Below are 19,110 nucleotides of genomic sequence, written 5' to 3' on the forward strand. Positions count from 1 at the left end.
CTTTTCTGTGAGTTATCCATTCTGTATTTACTCATTGCTCTTACTTCTGCCAAAGTTGCATCAGATAGTATCCAAGTGGAGAAGGTAATATTAAAACAAAGAGATACCTGATTGTCTGCAAACTAATTGGGTAGCTGTAGGTAAATCCTTTCATTTTCTGTGCCTTGTTTCCTTTGCATTGCTGAGGAAAAGGATGATATTTTCTGGTTTTGAGAACACGGAAGTGCAAATTAGAGGATGTCAATGGAGTCAGTCTCCTAGTAGACCTGAAGTTATATCAGTATCAAATTTGCATGGGTCAGCAATGCCTTCCCTTATGTACTAAATGGTTTTAGTTCTGCTATGGGCAGTGTTATGTACTCTGCAATCACTGCTGTGGTTACTGTTGTGATCTCAGTACGAGTCTGTCCATGCTTACACCAACAGTTCCTTGGTGGATGGTATTTTTACGTACAAGCTTACAAGTCACTGAGGCACAAGACGACCAATATGGATGTGCTCATTGTACTGGCCACGACGATTGCTTATCTGTATTCCTGTGTGATCCTGATAGTAGCAATCATTGAAAAGGCAGAGAAAAGCCCAGTCACTTTCTTCGACACTCCTCCGATGTTGTTTGTGTTCATTGCACTTGGCAGATGGCTGGAACACATAGCCAAGGTAACTCATCTCCACACAAATATTGTGTATTTATGATAGGAGTAGAATAAACTCTTCAGAGGAATTTTGAGTCAGCTGTTTCTGATGTAGTCTGTAATATGAAAGGTTGTTTAGAATTCATTGTGTTAAGTACATATCAGGATTTATATATCTCAATGTATCTTAAACATTAATCTCTGTTTTTTAGGGTAAGACCTCAGAAGCTCTTGCTAAACTTATGTCTCTTCAAGCCACAGAAGCCACTGTGGTGACTCTTGGACCTGACCACTCCATTGTCAGGTATGTATTTATGAATCAAAATCCCTTCAGCCTGCCTGAGTCACAGACTAGGCTTGATCCAGTTAACCTGAAAGCTGATAGCGTAAGTAACCTGCCTGTTCTACTTATGTCTTTTGCAGGGAGGAGCAAGTACCTGTTGAACTTGTTCAAAGGGGTGATGTTATAAAAGTTGTTCCTGGTGGAAAGTTCCCAGTGGATGGAAAGGTCATTGAAGGCAGTTCTATGGCAGATGAGTCTCTCATTACTGGTAACTTCCCTTATCTTACACAAAGAAGTGAAATCTTCTAGAACTCTTTGTTACAAGAAAAGACAGTAGACCCAACCCAAACACTGCTGTCTGAATAGCCTCCCACCTTAATGGATGCTGTGGCTGTGCCTTCGTGAGCTTGAGTTCAAATCCTGTATCTGCACACACCCTAAAACTGAAGGTTTTCCTCTCAGTTTGGCCACTGATGGGATGGGTACAGTCATAACAGCATTGTCATTATTCCAGCGATCTGGTTGGAGTTTCCCCTGGAATGTATTGTAGAGATGGTACCTCCTCAGAAATAAATTCTAAAGGGTGATGTAGAAATATTGATGAGAAGTTTGGGTTTGTATGACAAGGCAATGGGCAAAGAGTGGGAAAGAAAGCCTCAAAATTTGATGTTTATTAGGGGTCATGGGACTTTTTACATCTTCTGAAATTTTCATTTCATTTTGTAAATATAATAAGGATTCGATGCCTTGTGCAATTCTTAAAAATAAAGGATATAAAAAAATTTACATTGGCATTGGATTACTTGTTCTAGTTATGTTCTTACTTTACTTGGGAAGAGGGACACCCTTAGATTCAGAGATCCAATTGTTATCACTACCACTAAAAATAGAGAAAACAAAGATGTTCTAGAGCTAGTATTCTTGGAGAGGTAGCATGGGAATGGGAGCTTTTCCACAGAAAAAACTTTCTGATCTTTGAAAACTGAGGGTCATGGAGATAAAGACAGATTTCTCAAACTCCCACTGCTATGCAAATTGTTAATGGAGAAATTCCTAGACGTTCCTTTTCCAACCAGTTTGCTCCTGGCCCTTTTGAGGGATGGTGTACCAAAAAGCTAAGACCAAGGAAACAGCACTTGCTTTGAAATTAAACATAAGAAAAGGTTTGTAAAAGTATGACACTACTTATCCATGTCTTCACCAGACAGAGATACACAGTATGTGATTTCTGGTCATTATTGCTTAGCATACTGATTTTGCTAACATAAAATGAGCTGTGTGCTAATGGATTGTGCTGTTGGGGGTATTGGCTCATTTATTACTACCTTTTCTTTCCAGGGGAACCTATGCCAGTCATTAAAAAGCCTGGGAGCACAGTGATTGCTGGTTCTATAAATGCACATGGCTCACTTCTTGTTAATGCAACTCATGTTGGTAGTGATACCACTCTGGCACAGATTGTGAAATTGGTGGAAGAAGCTCAAATGTCAAAGGTAAAAGTAATAAAGAAGAAAACCTTATTCACAGATTTGGATTGAATAATAAAAAGATTTTATGTTTTGATACTTACACACTTCAGCAAACAGTGTTTTTCCAGACTTCAAAAAAGAATCAGATAAAGGCTATTGTGTATTTTCATGAACTCTGCATATTTATGTGTTTCGACCATGAACATGCAAATAACTGTTCTTCTTTTTTTATAGGCACCCATCCAGCAACTGGCAGATAAATTTAGTGGCTACTTTGTTCCATTTATCATCATCATCTCAACTGTGACATTGATAGCATGGACCACAATTGGTTTTGTAAATTTTGATATTATTAAAAAATATTTTCCTGTAAGTAGTTTTATTATTATAATTGGATTTTTGTATTAGGATGTCTTCCAATGTAATTAACATACTTTCTCCAGATAAGGTTTGATGTTATAATGACCCTGAGAGGAGCTCAGTTGGTTAGATTGTGGTCCTAATAACACCAAGGTTGTGGGTTCAATCCTTGTGTGGGCCGTTTACTTAAGAGTTGGACTTGATGATCCTTGGGGGTCCCTTCCAACTCAGAAAATTCTCTAAATTCTTCGGTAAAACATGGTATTTCTATTTAAAATCTCTCTGCAGATACAAATATATACTTGCATTTACCCCTTAGTTCTGCATGGGGTTCTTACAAATGGAAATTATCAACAGCCTTTCTGGACTAAACATGATCTACAGCTGCATTGCAAGGAGCTGAGCCATTGCTGTCATGTCTGAAATTTTTGTGAGCATTCCTGTTTCTGATGGCAGATAGTGGTTTTGGCTTGAGAAACAAGCTGAGCTTCTGTTATCTTTAGGATGTGTATTTGCTATGCTCAGCAACAGGGGGTGGGTCTGGGTGCCTGGAAACAGCATTCTCCTTTGCTCAGCTTTAAGGGAAATTCCAGCAAGTTATGTTTACATCTGGGAGCCTCAGAGCAGAGACAAGCATATGCTTGAGAAGCAAAAAATCCAGAAAATACTGCCATAAACAATTCATAACATTGACCTTTCTTTAGCATTACAGTAACAATAATAGATTGATTTCCTGTACTGGAGTTTTCCAGAAATGACTGATTGATTGTACACCTATGTTATCTACTGTCAGCAATCTTACATATCTTTCTTTATATTTTTTCCCCTTTTCTTCCCTCTTCTTGCAGAATCAGAGCAAAAACATTTCAAAAGCTGAAATAATACTGAGGTTTGCATTTCAAACCTCGATCACTGTGCTGAGCATTGCATGCCCTTGCTCTTTAGGCCTGGCTACCCCCACAGCTGTAATGGTGGGCACAGGAGTGGCTGCACAGAATGGTATTCTCATCAAGGGTGGAAAACCCCTGGAAATGGCACATCAGGTGAATAGTTCATTCTGTACTTTCGTAGCTTACCCAGCTATTGCTACATGAAATATAATTGCCCAGGAAATCCTGCAGGTCCAAAGGAAGACAGGAAGACTGGAAACTTTTTTTTTTAATTGATTGCTGCTCGTTAAGGTAAAGAAGACAAATCTGACCTTCTTTCTTCAAAGTAGTCACAGCAAAGTGTTGAGAGCCAACAGATCCTACAAGCTCATGACTGTGAGGTTCCTAATCCTCTGCAAGGCCTCAGAGGTTTCTGACTTTTGCACTTTCTTCACCTCTTCTGCAAAAGAGCCCAATAATCCGGTGGGGCTTTTTCTTTCCTCAGAGAGCTGTTGTGAAATGCATACTGTCTCTGATCAGTAGTTTAAGATGTAGAATGTAAGAAAAAAAAAGATTTGAAGCTGTTTTAGTATATAGACAAGAAAGATAGAAGGGAGGCAGAAAAAACCTTCATAGACACAAAAATTATGAGAAGAGAAGGAAGAGGTTGAAGGAGAAGGAGGTTTGACATGTCCACAGCCGCTGAAAAGAATATGAATTGAAGCCATGCTATATTAGACATATGCAGAACATTTTAAGGGAGGAGGATGGTAACAGCAAGTTAATCAGATTGATAATTCTTATTCTTACTGGACCAATAGTTTTTCCAAGGCTCTGTGAAAAAAAAACCAAACCAAAAAGACTGCTAACTAATGCTAGGAGTTTTTACCTTTTGGATCCATGCAAGGCTGTGGTCAGGACTTCAAAAATTAGGTGACCTGTTGGATTCTGCAAGGTTGGTGTGTTGGAATAGCTGGATATGGAAGAAGTGCCTACTTTGATAAGTTTTTTGGGTTTTGTGTTTTTTCTCTGCTATGTTTATTTTCAGGATTAGAATTGACTTTATCTTTGGTTTCCAGTATATGTGGGGCTGTGTTTTTTGGTTCATTTCTGATTCCTCAAGACCCATTGGCCTGGCTGACAAGTGATGGCTGAGTTTGGTGACTAGCATGACATCAGTTTTGCTTAGGTTGTTGTTTCTTGAACTTTTTGCACTCTTTGCATCTTCTTTATCACGAAACCACTTCCTCAGTCATCTTTCCTCAGTGTTATTTTTAATTGTTTAGAACTGCAGTCATAAAAGCCCTCTTTGCATCACATACCTAGTGGTAAAAGTGATTAAGGTGCCCATTAAATGAATCCTGTGTGTGAATGCATGTACTGTCCTTTGTGTATGCATCTCAGTCCTACACTACACTGAGATCCTGATATGGGCACAGAATGATCTTGTAGCTTTATTAGAAATGAATAAGAAAGTATAAGGAGACCTACTATACAGGTAGTTCAATGTATATACAGGAATCCCTGCTTCTGTAGGTTTATTCTGTCTTTGTGTGGATAAAAGTCTTGACTGTATTTGTGTGCCATAAACATACAAGCATCCCTGTGCTTGCAGGGCTTAGGCAGTAACTCTGGTTTATTTCTTGCAGATCAAGACTGTGATGTTTGATAAAACTGGGACCATCACCTGTGGAGTTCCTAAAGTCATGAGGGTGCTTTTGATGGGGGACACAACCATGCTCCCCCTGAAGAAGGTACTGGCAGTTGTTGGTACAGCAGAAGCCAGCAGCGAGCATCCTTTAGGAATGGCTGTCACTAAATACTGCAAAGAGGTACTTAGCCTTCTTATTTCATCCAAGGCCTGAAGCCATCTGTGAAAATGCAGCAATGTTGTATAAAATCATCAGGTCCCAGAGGAAAAGGCCTGCCTAAACAGTAACAGGCAGGAAAGCTGGGAGATTGCATGGTTGTGCATCTTGGTCTGGACATTACCAGAAGGTGTATTACCAGAAGTGGTTTTTTCTGCTAACACTGGAAGCAAGATCTTACTAAGTTTATCTTGATCTAATGAGAAAATAAGGAATATATGCAGGAAGAATACTTAAAATAACATAATGAAGCAAATGTGTGTAGTGACATTTCATATGTTACCTGACTGTAGTCACTTCTATTAGTCACTTGCTCATTTGAATAAATTAGGCAAAAGGCTTTAAAGCTTGAATATTAAACTGTGATATTTGTGAGTTTCACAAATGAATGAATACATTACTCAAGTCTTTGCAAATTTTACATATGCTCAGAGGTCATTTATATATTTCATGTGTTCCTCAAGCTTCAGGAAGAAGGAAAACACAAGTCATAGTGAAAATAGGAAGCCTGTGTAAATAAGCAATTTATGTCTGCTAAGGAAAGTCATTAATTGGTTCAGGGAAAAAATAATTTTAAAAAAATGTCAAACTTACTAGATCTTTCAGTGATAAAATTTAGAAATAAAAACATAAATTTAGAAGGAAAAAGAGAATACAAGCAATGAACCAGTTGCCTTTCTTGTATTTTACATTTTCTATTTAAATTTGTTTTAGTACCCTGACACTTCTGTAGTCATCCCATGCAGCAGTTATTACTGGATCATGCGCTTCTATTAATTGTAATGCTATACTGTTGGCTGATGTTGTTACCATCTGCCTTATCATCCCTGTGTTTTAAGGTCACTAAAAGGTACATATAGTTCCAACTTCCAGAGACAACCCAGAATAACTTGTTTATAAATTAATATTTTCTCCATTCTTTTTGTAACTCATAGGATCCTGATAATGCCTTTTCTCATCTTGAAGGTACTCACTGCCTTCTCTCCCTAACTCAACAGAAAAACCCAGTTTCCCTAACATCCAGACAGATCCCTCCAGGAATTAGATACAGTTTTTCACTGTACTTTTACATATATATAAAAGGTCTGATCCACCACAGCCAATTGTCTGTGAGGTCAACTAAAGTTGCATCTTTTAGAAGCTGCATGGCTTAATGTTATAATACTTCTCTTTAATTCCTAGTCTTGGCCAAGGTCATGAATCCCCAGTCTAATTGTTTCAACCTTGAACTACCAGAAAAAGCTGTTCCTTATGGTTTGCTGGTGCTAGTGCTGAGACCTGGCTGTGATCTGTTTGGCTGCCCTTTTCTAGAAGTCTTAGCCACAGGACACCCAGAGCATTCTTATTTTTAGTTCTGTGCTACTGATACTCCAGGCTAGTTTTCAATTGGTCAGTCATTATCAAGAGGAGGAATGAGGTCTCTTTTTGGCAAGAGTTATCTAATATTTGTGCCCCATGTGGGCAGGACAGACTGATGATGGCCTCTGGTTACATTTGCAGGAGCTTGGCACTGAGAGCCTGGGATACTGCACTGACTTCCAGGCAGTCCCAGGCTGTGGTATCAGCTGCAAGGTCGGAGGAGTTGAGGCCATTCTTGGCAGTGAGCTGGATGTTAACATCAGTGGGGATAGCAGTGCTCCTCTGGGAGATAACGCAGTGATCACGCTCTTGGAATCACAAGGTGAGTCTGTCCCTGCTGCCCCTGTTCCAGCTGCAATGTGAGAGAGAATGAATCAACAGCACCAACCACCTGCCAAACTATGTACAAGAAAAGGTAGATTTGGGACAGAAGGAAGCAAAGAACAGGAGGGACAAAAATGTGCCTTAACAAAAATTAAAGCTCTCTCTGCAACTCTTGATCTCTCTGCAATTCAGAAACTTAAATGAGAATTAGGTACAGTGTTGGGTACTTGAAAATTCCATACCATACATAGACAATAAGGCATACCCAGAAATACTCCTTTTGGACAGAGGAATGGTCCAGCAGATAGCAAAGTTTGCTGTTTAGCATTATCTCCCCATTTAGAGCAGTTACCTTTAACATATATTATCTTACTGCAACTTTTTATATCCTACCCTTTAGTTCCATATTAACTTGGACCTTTTGTTTCCTGTTCATATTTTTGATTAGGCCAATAGGTTTGTTTCAGACTCTCTGGAAGCCACTTTGCTATTTTGTAGTGTAGGAGAGAAAGAAAAGGTATTTAAAGCCTTCCTTAAGAAGCTCATCAGTTCTCTTCAGAAGGCTGTGCTGCTCTTGACCTTTTTGAGAAAGCTATTAGAAGAATTAAATGGAATAAGAACTTCAATCATCAGAACTGTGCCATTTGTGAATGGTGTTAATGTAGTATTTTCTCACCTGCTCATATGGTTCTTGTGAAGTTGGATTGAATTCATAATGAGGGGCACTGTTTGTTAGAACAACACTACTTTTTTTCTTGTCAGAAATGGCCTTTATATTTGAAAGTCATTAGTTGTGAGAACAAAGCAGGATGGCATTTACTAAATGTGCATACTGCACTTATTCAGAGAAACAATGCCAACTGGCAAAGGCAAACACAGGCAAACACTTCCATTAAGTCCATGACGCAGTTCTGTGTGTAAACAGGCACAGATCGAGTCTTGAAAGAGAAAAATTTTTTGAGGCTGCCTTCAGGCAGTGACTACGCCTAATTTGTCTTCCTCAAACATCTCTGCTTGTGTACACTGCTTTTGAGATGCTAATTTTTCTTTTTGTCTGTGCACAAAGGTCCATCAGCTTCTCAGAAATACTCGGTGTTGATTGGAAATCGTGAGTGGATGCGACGCAATGGCTTGAATATTAGAAATGATGTAAATGATGCAATGACAAACCATGAAATGAAAGGACAGACTGCCATACTAGTGGCTATAGATGGTAACTGCTCTTCCTTAGAGTGTCTTAATAAATACGAGTAAATCCTGCTGTGGAATGGATGAAAACAATCTGGAGCAGTTGATCACTGGCTTAGTGTCAAGAAACCACTAATCTTTTAGTGCAGAACTGCTTTTGAACTGTGAAGTATTAAGGTGTTCTTAAAAGAAGCTTGTACCACAGAACAGTGTTTATAAGATTTTGTTGTGTAGTTTTTAATTTAAGAATTAATTTTTGAACCCCCTGCTGTCTAGGATCATTGTTCAAAAAAGCAGTGCCAATACAGTGCCATGTTCAATCCTTAGTTTACACCAGTTAAGGATCATGGACCAATCTATTGCATCACTGGTTTCAAAACTTGCAATGAATAAACATGGTGAATCATCAGATCAGTCAAGTATAATAGATTAGACTAAATGAGTTTTGCCAGTGGGGTTCTGTTCTGTGCTATGCAGAAAAAGATCCTGGACAATACCTTGATATGAGAAATGATTGCACTGGTGATAGATTGCCTGTGTACCTGTGATCTCCAAATGAGGCCTATGATTCATATATGGAACAAACATTCTTGGTGCTCCTAGAGAGCAATTTTGAAAGGCATTTGCTTGTGAAGGAAGTGTGGATGCACCTTTGAGTCCATGTACTGGAATGCAAGACTTCTCAATTAAAGTAATTAATTCTAGTAGAGATCCAACCCTGAAAGACTAGGGAACATAAAACCGGACTCTATATGCTTCCTCTTGGAGGAGTGGCTTCAATATCTGACCTGGGCACAAAAACTAACACTTTCTCTGCCCCACTATCATATTTGTCCATACCATAAAGCATAGGAGTCAGGCATGTTTAAAAGCTACTCTCCTCTTCTGCTCTTCTTCCTGATCCCTAAATATCAAAGGTGCTTATTTTTTGATCTGAAGCAGGCAAATGATGAAGAGACTGTGAGAAAACTGCAGACATGAGTGTCAATATTGCCCAGAATGTGTTATTTCACAAGCTGCTACAGTGTGATGGAGGGGGAGCCCTGTTCTCTTGCTGCCACAGCTCTCTCTGACAGAGGATGTTTTTATTTGTGCAGGTATGTTGTGTGGAATGATCGCAATAGCAGACACTGTCAAGCAGGAGGCGGCCCTTGCTGTGCACACACTGCAAAGCATGGGAATAGACGTGGTGCTGATAACAGGAGACAACAGGAAAACTGCAAAAGCCATTGCTACTCAGGTATCTGCTTCTCTGTGTTTCAAAAAGCTGCATGATGAGGTTCTAAAACTCTGGCTTGCCCCAGTGAATTTGAAGCAGGAACTTCAGTTTCCCTGGATACATTAAATGAAGACTAACTTTTCTTGAACTGGACTGAAAATCAGGTCAAGTCCTAGGGCATAGTAGAGGCCAGTGGCTGCATTAAGATTCCACTGAAGACATGCAGTCTGTACTTCTCCAGTGGAGTAGCTTCTTGCAGTAATTTTGGTTGATGTACTGAGCTGTACTGTTCCCTTTGCTGAAAGGCAGACCTGTTTAGTTAGTGATGAAGGAAAGTTTCTTGAAGGTCCAGGTCGGTCACAGTTAGAGAAGTGTGGATTTGTCATATCTTAAAGGGCAACATTAACAATATGTATTATTGTTAAGAAGCATGGCAGTCTAAAGCAGGCTGGGTTCATATGAGATTTCCCTGATCTCAAACTATAAATGAAAAGTCAAATTGTCACTCTACCTTGCTATGTTTCCACCTTCTCAATCTTCCTTTCCCTCTTTCCCTTTGCATTGGTCTACTTCTAATCTCACCGTGTGCCACTTTGCTTTCCTCAGGTATTGCACCACACAGCTGACTCAGCCAGCACTGTGGTATGCACATTCTTCTGGGCTGTGAGGTCTGTTTTGCTTCTCCATGTGATTTTTTAATCCTCCTCCTGTTGTGTGTCACACTTTTCCTTTAGTGTTCAGTTATGGTAAAGTGCTTTCCCACCCAATTTTCTTTGTCAAGGGAAAAAAGTCTTTCAGAAACAAGCTTGAATTTGTGGTTCCAGAAAATAAGATGAATGTTTTAAACAAGCGTAGTCTGTGTCGACCTACATTTTCATTGAATTTTTGGAGCATACTTACTTTCCAATGGAAGGAAATGGACAGCAGTTCTAAAAACGTTATAAAATGTTACTTTTTAAAGGGTTAAAAGAGAGCTTCTGTCTTACATGGTGAAAAGCTGCTTCTGCCTGGTAAGGCAGCCAAACAAAGGGCATTATCCCAGCACTGTTTAATACACTCATCTATTTTTAAACTACAACACTAGATCTGTTGGTAGCAACTCCACATTAGTTGAGATGTGGATAAGTTGAAGCATTTAGCCAGCCATCTGCTTTATTTTTATAATCTCCCTGAGACTTGCACATACTTGTTGTCTCTGTGTTTCCCCTGCTGTAACTGCTTGATCATACAGGGTTCCTGTGTTGCATTATCTGCTTGAAGTCTCTGCAAAGTGATCTGGATAGGCTGGATTGATCAGCTGAGGCCAGTTGTGTGAGGTTCAAAAAGGCAAAGTGCCAGGCCCTGCACTTGTGTCACAACAACCCCAGGCAGCGCTACAGGCTGGGGGCAGAGTGGCTGAAAAGCTGCTCAGCAGAAAAGGACCTGGGGGTGCTGGTCAACAGCAGCTGAAGGTGAGCCAGGGTGTGCCCAGGTGGCCAAGAAGGCCAATGGCATCCTGGCCTGTATCAGCAATAGTGTGGCCAGCAGGACCAAGGGAAGTGGTAGAGTCATCACCCCTGAAGGTATTTAAAAGACATGCAGATGTGGCACTCGGGGGCGTGGTTTAGTGGTGGACTTGTTGTTCCTGAGTTAACAGTTGGATTTCATGATTTTCCAACTTAATCTATTCTAGGATTCTTAGATTTCACTGAAACTTTTATTGGTGCATCATGCAGCATGATTAGCTGAAAGCTCCAGAAGCCATGCAGGGCATGATGCTAAGGGCAGAGTATGGTTTGCCAGCATCTCTGCAGTAGGAGGGGGCTGTGATCAGCCCCGTTCTTATGCCAAAGGCACATTGCTCTTCAGTTTTCTGTGTGTCTTGCAAGTGTTGCCTTCACCATAATCAATTTGGTTGATTCTCCTGTTTGCCCTTCACCTAGAACAGCAAAGGGCTCTTCCTTTCAACTTGAAGCATGTCACCAACTGGGTGTCTTTCTTTGTATGTAGGTTGGGATCAAAAAAGTCTTTGCGGAGGTGCTTCCTTCTCACAAGGTTGCAAAGGTCCAGGAACTCCAAAATGGAAAGAAGAAGGTTGCGATGGTTGGTGATGGAGTCAACGATTCCCCTGCACTAGCCAGGGCTGATGTTGGAATTGCAATTGGAACGGGCACCGATGTTGCCATTGAAGCTGCAGATGTTGTTCTTATCCGAGTGAGCATTACAGTTTTGACCTGTCCTCTTTTATCACTGACACTCTTCTTTTTGATTTAGTGTTCTGAAGACTGCATGTGGAAAACTTTCAGTGCTCTTCTGTCTTGCAGAATGATTTACTGGATGTAGTTGCCAGTATTCACTTATCGAAGAGAACAGTTCGAAGGATACGGATAAATCTGATTCTTGCCTTAATTTATAATATGCTTGGAATACCCATAGCAGCAGGTATGTGACTGCCAGAGTTCAGCTTGTCAAAGACAGCAGCACAGCTGATCTCTGTGGTGCCTCTTGTAGGATTGATTCCCTGCTCAAGGAACTGAGGAGAGGTTCCTAGATTACTTAAAACTTCGCAGAAGGCAAAAGAAATACTTTCTTTTTCATATTTTTTATCTTTTTGCTTGCCTCTTGGGAATAAATACTTCTAGATGAAATGAAAACCATGCTCTTACTTCATATAGCAGTACTTGGGGATTAGTTTCTGTATATTCAAACCCATCTTTAATCAGGTGTACCATCCCACTTTTGGGTGTTCCCTCTTTTATTCACCCTGAATGGCACATTTTCTCTCCTACTGCTTGTATTCCCTATGCCTCTGTCAGACATCTTTTCATGCTCCAAATTCCTACTTAAAACTTACTTAAAGTATTCCTTGTTTTGTTTATGAGTAACTTCTCCCTCCTTTTCCCATACTATTGCCTTGTCTTTCTGTTGCCTTTGCTGTGTTTCATATGTGCAGAATATCTGGAAGGGACAAATAGTCTTACCCTGTGGCTGCAGTCTTGTAGCTGTATTGGTGCAAAGGTCATCCCTTGCAATGGAAGGGACATGTTTAGTAGTAAGTGAGTAAATACATATATTGATCTAGGTGTGTTTATGGAGGTCTCAGCAAGCTGTGTTGTAGAACTGCTGATCTGTTCTATGATATGCAGGAATGGAAATGCCCCTGCTGGGATGAGCAGCTCTGGCTCATGTCCATAATTTTTTTTGCTAGGTGTGTTCATGCCTGTTGGCCTCGTGCTTCAGCCTTGGATGGGATCAGCTGCAATGGCAGCTTCTTCTGTGTCTGTCCTGCTGTCTTCCCTGCAGCTGAAATGGCAAGTTGTCTTGTGTTTATCTGCTGGGGAACTGTGGCAGTACTGAGGCTGGGACTCAAGTGAGACACTGCTTTGGGTTTCTACATCTAAAAGTACCTGAAAGTCCATTAGCTTGGGGTTGTTGTGTCTAATCCTTGGCTCCAAAAGAGACAACTGTCACTATTATGAACTTACCTGGACTAAGACAGCATGGAGTATCCTTTACTTCGCAGCTAAAAGTGTGACTGCATGTCACCTGGGCCCGTGTGGTGGAGATCTAGTTCAATACCAAGTAAAGTAATGATCAGGATGTTTTGCTGTGAATATCAAATGAACAATTAGTTTGAAAGATAATTCTCCGTAATGTAACAGTAGATTTTAAAAGAAATATTTGTACCTGTTTGGTTTTTATTTTTGTCTATTTAAATTAGCCAGAGAGAAACAGGGAAGTGGTATATTTATTCTTTTGCACCTTGCTACAGATAAGGCATCTTTCTTTATTCTTTAGGAAGCAAGCCAATTTCTGAACTATAACAAGATTTTTCAAGTTCTATTCATTTTAATGCTACATTTTTTGGGTGCCCTTTTTGGGAGTTACAGTGGACCTGTTCTTAACAGCATAGAAAGCAAACACTTTTCAAGAGTAAGACTTTTTATGGTGTCTGAAATTGGTCCAAACCTTCACATATTTTTACTGTAGCTGGCATCTTCTGTATGTTACAGTACAGTACAGTGCAGTATAGTATAAACTCATATAGGAAATCTGTTATTACATCATGTTTCTAATCCTGCAAATGCTCAATGAGACCACAATATAAAATACAAATGACATACATACATGTCTGTTTGCAGAACCAGCCCTACCACTACAGGATTCTCATCCTAAAAGGTTTCTGTGATAGTTATCCAAAAGATGAGAAATTTCTATAAAGGGATTCCTTAATTCTTCATTTCTTTTGACCTTGTGCTGATTGCATGAATGTCACACACCATTGTGGGTAGATATTGAGAACCCCCTAAAAAATATTTGGCTTCAGACTTATGGAAGCTGTATTACAGTAACTCTTTAGGATAATAATCTTTCTTGAAGCTTTGGATCAGGTGAATAGAACTTCAAAGAACACAATAGTACATATATATGTGAAGAAGACCATGCACACTTGCCATTGCTGGGATTTGACTTAGTATACATTGAATCAGAAAGTGATTTTTGGGTCATTGAGTCCATTCACCTGCAGTTGTCTTCTCTGAGTCTTCTCATAATTCAGCAAACTCATAATTTTTCTTAAAGAACCTCACTTTGAGAGTCCATCTCTTTTACTATTGAAATGTTTTTATGCCATGTGACGAGTACTCTTAGCCATTAACACTATGCCTGGAGTGCATGGAATCATAGAATCATCCAGGCTGGAAAAGACCTTTAAGATCACTGAGTCCAACCATTAACCTGGCACCACCAAGTTCACCACTAAACCGTGTCCCTCCCTAAACACAATAGAAGAGTGCTCAATCAGTGGTATGTGGTCTTGAATGACTGAAAACTCAGATCAGAGACATCTTGAGCAGTGTTCTGCATTTCTCCATCATCCTCCCTGATCTTTCTGTGCTTGTCTTGGCTTGAGAGAATTAGCAGGTTCAAATTCAAGCAGTAATAAAAATTATTATTTTGTAACTGATTTTTGAGACCATCACATTCTTGACACCACACATTTTAAATTAATTGTTTGTGAGCTATTAAATAAGAAACTTAATTTAAACATATGTAATTCATATATAAATGTATTTTTTCTATATAAACATTTTCAATACATTTAGGTTATCAGTAGTTTCTGATTTGTTCTAGTGCCAGATGCTTCTACACATTGACATCTTGTTTTTAACATCTTTTCTCTTTCTCCTCTTAGTTACAAGAAGCCAGACACAGAAAGGTATGAAGCACAAGCTCAAGGCCGCATGAAGCCACTCACTCCTTCTCAAATCAGTGTTCACATTGGAATGGACGATAGGAGGAGGGATTCTTCCAAAGCATCTCCCTGGGATCAGACTAGCCAAGTGTCCCTCTCTTCCTTGGCTTCAGACAGGCTGCCAAGAGGCAATGGTTTTATTGAGGAGGAAGGGGGCAAGTGGTCATTGCTCATAAATGGAGCAGATGAAGAACAGTACATCTGAAGCACTGGACTCTTGGTACAGGGGGAGATGTTCCTCCCCACCACTGAGGGGAAGGACTGATACTTCATCAACAGCTTCAGTGTTGTAAGTGAAGTATTTCTTCAGCTCATAAGACATTTGCAACTCAGCTCAGAGTTGGGTTGTATGGATTGTGGATTTTTTTCAGGTCACCAGTTATTTCTAGTTACGGAAATAATCTGTGGCACTATAATGAACTGGCTTGTTTGCACACAGCATTTTGTGAAATAATGTAAAATTGTAATTTTCGGAGTTTCTGAAAAAGAATTTCTTTCTCTGTGACTCTTTGCTAGGAACCAAATGTCATACTTTTCACTCTTTTAAACTTTATTACTTCAAGACTACATGAAGCAAAAGTATTTTCAGAGCTGCCAAATATAAATTTCTGTCTAAATGAAATTAGCAATGGCATAAGGAACTCTGTAGTCGGAAGTTGAATTTTTACACAGAATTGTAACTAGACATGTCACTGTGAGAACACTTTGTGTTTAGGATTCATGGCATCTCCTGAGACGAAAAGTGCTTTGTTGTTTCACCTACTATAACTCTCTGAAAGGTCTTTTTCAAAGATTTTCACTTGCTTTGAGGTATTGCATCCTTTTGATGCACATTTCTATTGCTCTCCTAGATTTTCTCTTTTGCTCCTTATGAGGCCTTTTCCCCTTTTTCTTGCACAAGAGGTCTTCTATGAGTTATCATTATGCTTACAGATATTCCTGTCTGGGACAAACTCCTTGAAGTTACCAGGAATCTTTACATTCCTATTGAAGTCCATAAAGGCAGAACAATTCCTGGTCCCAGTTATCCAAGATACCTTGCAGGACCCAGGGAAGCTCCTAAGAGTTGGGCAGTTGTCTGTCTCTTTCCTTTGACAGAGTGAAGAATTTATGCCAGTGTGAGCAAAGGTGGTATTTACCTTGGTATGACTGAGCAGAACTAGCACTGGTGTGACTCCAGCATAGCTGCACAGAGTGAGTTTATTGCATAGCTTAACCCCAACTTGCTGGTTGCTTAAAATGGAGCTAAAAGTTTAAATTATAAAATGGCCTTAAAGGGGGCTTCTATTTGCTATCATATAAATAAATGCCAGGACTTGAATTAAGAAAATTTGTAATTTAAATTTGTATTTATGTTTTGCTTTGGTTTTAGTTCCCCTCTTTACTTCGGTGAGAAATCAAAGTGCTGGATGACCCTTTTTTGCTTTAACATCTTTACCAAAGCTTGCAGTAATTTCATCCCTGTGGATGTCAGCTTCACCCCTTAATACTTTTTACAGTCAGGACAGTAGGAATCAACAGCTTTGGTGCACTGGATCCAGGCCCAGAGTGCTGTGTTGTCCAGGTGTGGGACTCTGATGTAAGCAAAGTTTTATAGTCTAATTTAGAAAGAAGAGGAAATACTGTGCTAAACAAAATTCAATAACTACTTCTTTTCATTGACTGAAATATAGAGCTGTTTCCAACACAGGTTCAAATCCTGCTTCTCCTAATGTAAAAATGAAAAACAAGTCAGAGAGGAAAAGAATTGTGCTTAAAGCATTGGACAGGTCTTCCTATTTTCTCAGCAGTGTCTTAAATTACAAACCAGTTTTAAAACTCTATGCAGGTAGAGATTGCTTTCACAGCACACACACACTTTTCAAACATGCCATAGATGCATGTCCCTATGAGAAAGAAGGTCTGACGTTTCACTATTCTGTGTTTTCTTACCAGTTCTTACAGTAAAAATATGTTGGGGGTTTTTTTGTTTGTTTTTTTCTTTTTCAAATCAAACAAATAACTGTGTGTCTTTGTTTTTCTTTTTTCTTGAAGGGTTCAGAATAAAAAGAGCATAAACAGAGGTTGTTGGATTGCAGGATACATATGTATGAGGGTTTGTGACTGCTTTGTGATCTGTTTCAGGGAAGATATTTAGGAGGGAAAAAGAGACTGTGTTGTATTATGTTGAGGCAGGTGAGATTGCAGGCATGCTAAAGGGTGGAAATAGAATTCAGAATCCTCTTGGGAAATTGGACAGAACTAGCAAAGTTTGCAAACAGAGCAGAGAGGAATTAAAGGTCAATGCAGCTGGAAAAGGTCAGCTGGTTGTCTGGCATTCATTTTGTGACCCATTCTAACAACAGAGCAATGCTGCAAAATGAAGAGAAACATAGAGACGTATAAAGACTGTATCACCCATATGACATAAAATACCTCATTGTGCTCTGGAGAGGCATCAGCTGAAATATCAGGTCTAGTTTTATATGTCATACTTGTTAGGAAAAACCAGGCAGTTCTGAGAAGAGCAATGGGATTTAACAGAAATCTAGAAAGCGTCAGAATATATGAGAATGAGAAATACAAGAAGATTGAATGAGTTTGAGTAGGTTTACCTACAGAATACCATAAGGAAGTACAGGTCTCAAGACACAAAGAGAACGATTTATTCCTCTCATCTTTTCAGTGTCTTTTATGTTCATGGTGACTAGAACAAGAACATAATAGGCTTATTGAACCAAAGAATATTTAGATTAGTCACTAGGGAGGAACTGTATAACAGGAAAGATTGTGGAGCACTGGAAGAGATTGCAGAGGGGGGCTCTTCAGATGCACATGGCAATCAGGCACATATTTGGTGATAATGTGTTAGCCAGAGGTGAATCCTGCCTTGGGGCAGGCAGCTGCCCTACTCCAGCTCCTGAGCTCCCCAGATGGGCTTTCTCTTATTCTGTGAAAGTAATATGAACTGGAAAATTACTGGAGCAGAGGACTGACAGCACTATCCTGCTCTCAAGAGGTGCTGAAGAACCAGAAGAAAGATTGACTTATTTCATAATTTGAAATTAACTGGTAAATATGTTAAGGTTTGCTAATTATATTTGCATAATGTCTTAGACTTCAAACTGCTGTGAAACTTGCATAAATCATAGAATGGTTTGGGTTGAAAGAATCCTTAGAATTCATCTAGTCCAGCACCCCTGCCATGGGCAGGGACACCTTCCACTAGACTGGGTCGCTCAGAGCTCTATCCAACCTGGTCTTGAACACTTCCAGGGATGGGGCATCCACAACTTCTCTGGGCAACCTGTTCCACTGTCTCACCACCCTCATAGTAAATAATTTCTTCCTAATATTTAATGTAAACCTACCCTCTGTCAGTTTAAAGCCATTCCCCCTTGTCTAATCACTCCATGCCCTTGTCAAAAGTCCCTCTCCAGCTCCCCCTGTAGTCACTGGAGGGTGCTCTAAGGTCTCCTTGGAGCCTTCTCGCCTCCAGGCTGAACAGCCCCAACTCTCTCAGCCTGTCTTCATGGGAGGGGTTCTCCAACCCTCTGAGCAGCTTTATCGCCCTCCTTCTGTCGTTGTTCCAGCAGGTCCATGTCCTTCTTATGTTGAGGACCCCAGAGCTGGATGCAGCACTACAGGTGAGGTCTCACAGAGCAGAGCAGAGGGGCAGAATCCCGTCCCTCGCCCTGCTGGCCACACTGCGTTGGATGCAGCCCAGGACACAACTGGCTTCCTGAGCTGCGAGCACACATTGCTGGGTCATGTTAAACTCCTTGTCAAGCAACACCCCCAAGGCACAAATGTCTATGAGAAAGTTAGAATAGTTATACATAGTCAAGAAAAAGAAATATAGGTGATAGTCCTGACACTTGCGATCATGTGCTCTTGTTAAACTTGAGCTGTCTCACGGGAGGGGTGTATGAGGTGGAGCTCAGCATTTGCATTTCTGCATAGCCTAATTATAAACTTTTCCTTGTCTGCACTGGGCTGGCCTGCCTGCAGCCCCCAGCAGAGAGAGATGCTGGCCTGGGACTGCTGCCTGTGCTGCCCCTCCAGTTAAAGAGCTGGAGGAAGGTGCCTGAGAGGATGGACTCGTGGACTCCCTAAGCTCGGTGCCCCAGGTGCTCAGCAGTGTGCCACACTTGTCCTCTTTCCTAGGACTGGGTATTTTGATGGATTAGGCAGTGTGGAGCAACTTTTCAAATCCCAGTTTTGATCTTAGGTGTCTGCATTGTGCATGTTCTCCCAGCATGACTCAGTTGCTGCCTGTCTGACAGTAAGTGTTGATATATCTGATGATTTACAGGGGACATCC

At 40.3% G+C, this 19,110-nt stretch overlaps 1 protein-coding gene across 5 annotated transcripts in view; it reads left to right on the forward strand.

Moving 5' to 3' along the window:
• The window catches only part of ATP7B (ATPase copper transporting beta), a 43,218-nt gene extending 26,337 nt beyond the window's left edge, over positions 1-16,881 (forward strand). For 4 of the 5 annotated variants that reach the window (XM_019286390.3, XM_019286391.3, XM_010400386.4 and 1 more), the window contains exons 8-21: positions 427-660; positions 848-939; positions 1,059-1,186; positions 2,257-2,411; positions 2,622-2,756; positions 3,596-3,790; positions 5,266-5,448; positions 6,985-7,165; positions 8,234-8,380; positions 9,453-9,595; positions 11,564-11,767; positions 11,878-11,995; positions 12,762-12,864; positions 14,748-16,881. In XM_019286390.3, the coding sequence (XP_019141935.3) occupies positions 427-660; positions 848-939; positions 1,059-1,186; positions 2,257-2,411; positions 2,622-2,756; positions 3,596-3,790; positions 5,266-5,448; positions 6,985-7,165; positions 8,234-8,380; positions 9,453-9,595; positions 11,564-11,767; positions 11,878-11,995; positions 12,762-12,864; positions 14,748-15,012 (2,283 nt within the window). In that variant the 3' untranslated portion in view covers positions 15,013-16,881. Of the gene's footprint in view, positions 1-426; positions 661-847; positions 940-1,058; positions 1,187-2,256; positions 2,412-2,621; positions 2,757-3,595; positions 3,791-5,265; positions 5,449-6,984; positions 7,166-8,233; positions 8,381-9,452; positions 9,596-10,180; positions 10,997-11,563; positions 11,768-11,877; positions 11,996-12,761; positions 12,865-14,747 lie in introns of those variants that run through there. The other variant, XM_010400388.4, reaches the window with a different exon arrangement.
• The last annotated feature ends 2,229 nt before the right edge of the window (positions 16,882-19,110 follow it).

Source organism: Corvus cornix, chromosome 1, assembly GCF_000738735.6.
Source record: "Corvus cornix cornix isolate S_Up_H32 chromosome 1, ASM73873v5, whole genome shotgun sequence".
Taxonomy (NCBI): Eukaryota; Metazoa; Chordata; class Aves; order Passeriformes; family Corvidae; genus Corvus; species Corvus cornix.